This window comes from Babylonia areolata, chromosome 12, assembly GCF_041734735.1.
Source record: "Babylonia areolata isolate BAREFJ2019XMU chromosome 12, ASM4173473v1, whole genome shotgun sequence".
NCBI classification, from domain to species: Eukaryota; Metazoa; Mollusca; class Gastropoda; order Neogastropoda; family Buccinidae; genus Babylonia; species Babylonia areolata.
In genome coordinates this window covers 904,022-909,021 of record NC_134887.1, presented here as the reverse complement: position 1 = coordinate 909,021, position 5,000 = coordinate 904,022, and the positions used below count along the sequence as shown (strand labels likewise).

General features: G+C 56.8%; 1 protein-coding gene across 1 annotated transcript in view; it reads left to right on the top strand.

The window, feature by feature from the left end:
- LOC143287949 (serine/threonine/tyrosine-interacting-like protein 1) overlaps nt 1–5,000 on the top strand; it is a 17,860-nt gene that overhangs the window by 5,847 nt on the left and 7,013 nt on the right. The window contains exon 5 of the mRNA XM_076596190.1: nt 2,231–2,298. Within this exon, the coding sequence (XP_076452305.1) occupies nt 2,231–2,298 (68 nt within the window). The remainder of the gene's footprint in view (nt 1–2,230; nt 2,299–5,000) is intronic.

The window sequence follows — 5,000 nt, the reverse complement described above, 5'->3', positions numbered from 1 at the left end:
CTTTCTCTGACTCCTGTCCTGTGGAACATTTCTCTTTCTCTGACTCCTGTCCTGTGGAACCTTTCTCTTTCTCTGACTCCTGCCCTGTGGAACCTTTCTCTGACTCCTGTCCTGCGGAACCTTTCTCTTTCTCTGACTCCTGTCCTGTGGAACCTTTCTCTGACTCCTGCCCTGTGGAACCTTTCTCTTTCTCTGACTCCTGTCCTGTGGAACCTTTCTCTGACTCCTGTCCTGTGGAACCTTTCTCTTTCTCTGACTCCTGTCCTGTGGAACCTTTCTCTGACTCCTGTCCTGTGGAACATTTCTCTTTCTCTGACTCCTGTCCTGTGGAACCTTTCTCTTTCTCTGACTCCTGCCCTGTGGAACCTTTCTCTGACTCCTGTCCTGTGGAACCTTTCTCTGACTCCTGTCCTGTGGAACCTTTCTCTGACTCCTGTCCTGTGGAACCTTTCTCTTTCTCTGACTCCTGTCCTGTGGAACCTTTCTCTTTCTCTGACTCCTGTCCTGTGGAACCTTTCTCTTTCTCTGACTCCTGTCCTGTGGAACCTTTCTCTTTCTCTGACTCCTGTCCTGTGGAGCCTTTCTTTCTCTGACTCCTGTCCTGTGGAACCTTTCTCTGACTCCTGTCCTGTGGAACCTTTCTCTTTCTCTGACTCCTGCCCTGTGGAACCTTTCTCTGACTCCTGCCCTGTGGAACCTTTCTCTGACTCCTGCCCTGTGGAACCTTTCTCTGACTCCTGCCCTGTGGAACCTTTCTCTTTCTCTGACTCCTGTCCTGTGGAACCTTTCTCTGACTCCTGTCCTGTGGAACCTTTCTCTTTCTCTGACTCCTGCCCTGTGGAACCTTTCTCTGACTCCTGCCCTGTGGAACCTTTCTCTTTCTCTGACTCCTGTCCTGTGGAACCTTTCTCTGACTCCTGTCCTGTGGAACCTTTCTCTGACTCCTGCCCTGTGGAACCTTTCTCTTTCTCTGACTCCTGTCCTGTGGAACCTTTCTCTTTCTCTGACTCCTGTCCTGTGGAACCTTTCTCTTTCTCTGACTCCTGTCCTGTGGAACCTTTCTCTTTCTCTGACTCCTGCCCTGTGGAACCTTTCTCTGACTCCTGTCCTGTGGAACCTTTCTCTTTCTCTGACTCCTGTCCTGTGGAACCTTTCTCTTTCTCTGACTCCTGTCCTGTGGAACCTTTCTCTGACTCCTGCCCTGTGGAACCTTTCTCTTTCTCTGACTCCTGTCCTGTGGAACCTTTCTCTGACTCCTGCCCTGTGGAACCTTTCTCTTTCTCTGACTCCTGTCCTGTGGAACCTTTCTCTGACTCCTGTCCTGTGGAACCTTTCTCTTTCTCTGACTCCTGCCCTGTGGAACCTTTCTCTTTCTCTGACTCCTGTCCTGTGGAACCTTTCTCTGACTCCTGCCCTGTGGAACCTTTCTCTGTCTCCTGTCCTGTGGAACCTTTCTCTTTCTCTGTCTCCTGTCCTGTGGAACCTTTCTCTTTCTCTGACTCCTGTCCTGTGGAACCTTTCTCTTTCTCTGACTCCTGTCCTGTGGAACCTTTCTCTTTCTCTGACTCCTGTCCTGTGGAACCTTTCTCTGACTCCTGTCCTGTGGAACCTTTCTCTTTCTCTGACTCCTGTCCTGTGGAACCTTTCTATGACTCCTGTCCTGTGGAACCTTTGTCTTTCCGGCACTCCATCAGTGTCTGCTCTGGTTTTTTCTGTTTTGTCCCTGTCTTCAGTCTTCATCTAGCTCTTCCTTTCCTGCCAGCGGAGTGTATTGCTGTGCAGCGGACGTCATGTTATGTGTGTGTATCTGTGTGTGTGTGTGTGTGTGTATCAATATTCAATCTTAATCTGACCATAAATAATTTATGATGGTGTGTGTGTGTGTGTGTGTGTGTGTGTGTGTGTGTGTGTGTGTGTGTGTGTTTTAAACAAATCAATGTCCATCTGACAATGAATATTTTATTATGTTGAATATCTATGTCTATTTCTCTCTCTCTCTCTCTCTCTCTGTCTTTGTCTATTTCTCTCTCTCTCTCTCTCTCTCTCTCTCTCTCTCTCTCTCTCTCTCTCTCTCCCTCTATCTATCTATCTGTCTTTCTATCTATCTATCTAGAGAGACAGACAGACAGACAGAGACAGACTGGCAGGCAGGCAGACAGACCAGCAGAGACAGAGAGACAGAAAAAGAGACATGTATCATGAATGTCATTTTGTTGGCACATATTTTCAGGTGGGTATGAAGAATTTTCGGCCCTGTACCCATTTTTGAGGACACAGAAAATTCTGTTCATGCCCAGGGTGAGTTGGCATTTTGCTCTGTCTGTCTCTTCTCAACACAACAAAAAATTAATGTGCTGCTTTCTGCCATGTAGTATGTATGCTTTATCGGTGGTGGGTGTTCACTGTGTGTGTGTGTGTGTGTGTGTGTGTGTGTGCTTTCTTGTATAACTCCATGTGCTGTTGAATGCCACAATGCACTATTGTAAGTGTAATGTTTTATGTCAGGCACTCAGAGACCACTGTGTGTGGAGTGTGCACAATACAAGTGCTGTATAGTCGAAGCAGTACTGGTAGCAGCATTTGTAGTCAGTCTGAAAACAGGCTTTTCTGATTGGTTTGATTTTCTCGCTTCAGAAAGGTTTACTCAGGGGTGGAGAGTAAGGACTGTGGTGTGGAGGGGGGGAGGGGGTAAGGACTGTGGTGTGGAGGGAGGGGGGAGGGGGTAAGGACTGTGGTGTGGAGGGGAGGGAGGGGGTAAGGACTGTGGTGTGGAGGGGGGGAGGGGGTAAGGACTGGGTGTGGAGGGGGAGGGAGGGGGTAAGGAACTGTGGTGTGGAGGGGGGGAGGGGGTAAGGACTGGTGTGGAGGGGGAGGGGGGTAAGGACTGTGGTGTGGAGGGGGGGAGGGGGTAAGGACTGTGGTGTGGAGGGGGGAGGGGGTAAGGACTGTGGTGTGGAGGGGGAGGGGTAAGGACTGTGGTGTGGAGGGGGGGAGGGGTAAGGACTGTGGTGTGGAGGGGGGGAGGGGGTAAGGACTGTGGTGTGGAGGAGGGGGAGGGGGTAAGGACTGTGGTGTGGAGGGGGGGGGAGGGGGTAAGGACTGTGGTGTGGAGGGGGGGAGGGGGTAAGGACTGTGGTGTGGAGGGGGGGGGGGTAAGGACTGTGGTGTGGAGGGGGGGGAGGGGGTAAGGACTGTGGTGTGGAGGGGGGGAGGGGGTAAGGACTGTGGTGTGGAGGGGGGGAGGGGGTAAGGACTGTGGTGTGGAGGGGGGGAGGGGGTAAGGACTGTGGTGTGGAGGGGGGGAGGGGGTAAGGACTGTGGTGTGGAGGGGGGGAGGGGGTAAGGACTGTGGTGTGGAGGGGGGAGGGGGTAAGGACTGTGGTGTGGAGGGGGGGAGGGGGTAAGGACTGTGGTGTGGAGGGGGGGAGGGGGTAAGGACTGTGGTGTGGAGGGGGGGAGGGGGTAAGGACTGTGGTGTGGAGGGGGGGAGGGGGTAAGGACTGTGGTGTGGAGGGGGGGGGTAAGGACTGTGGTGTGGAGGGGGGGAGGGGGTAAGGACTGTGGTGTGGAGGGGGGGAGGGGGTAAGGACTGTGGTGTGGAGGAGGGGGAGGGGGTAAGGACTGTGGTGTGGAGGGGGGGGGGTAAGGACTGTGGTGTGGAGGGGGGGGGGTAAGGACTGTGGTGTGGAGGGAGGGGGAGGGGGTAAGGACTGTGGCGTGGAGGGAGGGGAGGGGGTAAGGACTGTGGTGTGGAGGGGGGGAGGGGGTAAGGACTGTGGTGTGGAGGGGGGAGGGGGTAAGGACTGTGGTGTGGAGGGGGGGGGTAAGGACTGTGGTGTGGAGGGGGGGGGGTAAGGACTGTGGTGTGGAGGGGGGGAGGGGGTAAGGACTGTGGTGTGGAGGGGGGGGAGGGGGTAAGGACTGTGGTGTGGAGGGGGGGGGAGGGGGTAAGGACTGTGGTGTGGAGGGAGGGGGAGGGGGTAAGGACTGTGGTGTGGAGGGGGGGAGGGGGGTAAGGACTGTGGTGTGGAGGAGGGGGAGGGGGGGTAAGGACTGTGGTGTGGGAGATGGGGGTAAGGACTGTGGTGTGGAGGGGGGGAGGGGGTAAGGACTGTGGTGTGGAGGGGGGAGGGGGAGTAAGGAATGTGGTGTGGAGGGAGGGGGGGGGGGTAAGGACTGTGGTGTGGAGGGGGGGGGGCGGGGGGTGGGGTCAAGGACTGTGGTGTGGAGGGGAGGGGAGGGGGTAAGGACTGTGGTGTGGAGGGGGGGAGGGGGGTAAGGACTGTGGTGTGGAGGGGGGGAGGGGGTAAGGACTGTGGTGTAGAGGGGGGGGGGGTAAGGACTGTGGTGTGGAGGGGGGGGAGGGGGTAAGGACTGTGGTGTGGAGGGGGGGAGGGGGGTAAGGACTGTGGTGTGGAGGGAGGGGGAGGGGGTAAGGACTGTGGTGTGGAGGGGGGGAGGGGTAAGGACTGTGGTGTGGAGGGGGAGGGGGTAAGGACTGTGGTGGGAGGGGAGGGGGTAAGGACTGTGGTGTGGAGGGGGGGAGGGGGTAAGGACTGTGGTGTGGAGGGAGGGGGAGGGGGTAAGGACTGTGGCAGTGGAGGAGGGGGAGGGGGTAAGGACTGTGGTGTGGAGGGAGGGGAGGGGGTAAGGACTGTGCTGTGGAGGAGGGGGAGGGGAGGGGTAAGGACTGTGGTGTGGAGGGGGGGAGGGTGTAAGGACTGTGGAGTGGAGGGAGGGGAGGGGGTAAGGACTGTGGTGTGGAGGGGGGGGGAGGGTGTAAGGACTGTGGTGTGGAGGGAGGGGGAGGGGGTAGTAAGGACTGTGGTGTGGAGGGGGAGGGGGTAAGGACTGTGGTGTGGAGGGGGGAGGGAGGGGTAAAGGACTGTGGTGTGGAGGGGGGAGGGTGGGGGAGGGGAGTAAGGACTGTGGTGTGGAGGGGGGAGGGTGGGGGAGGGGGGTAAGGACTGTGGTGTGGAGGGGGGAGGGAGGGGGAGGGG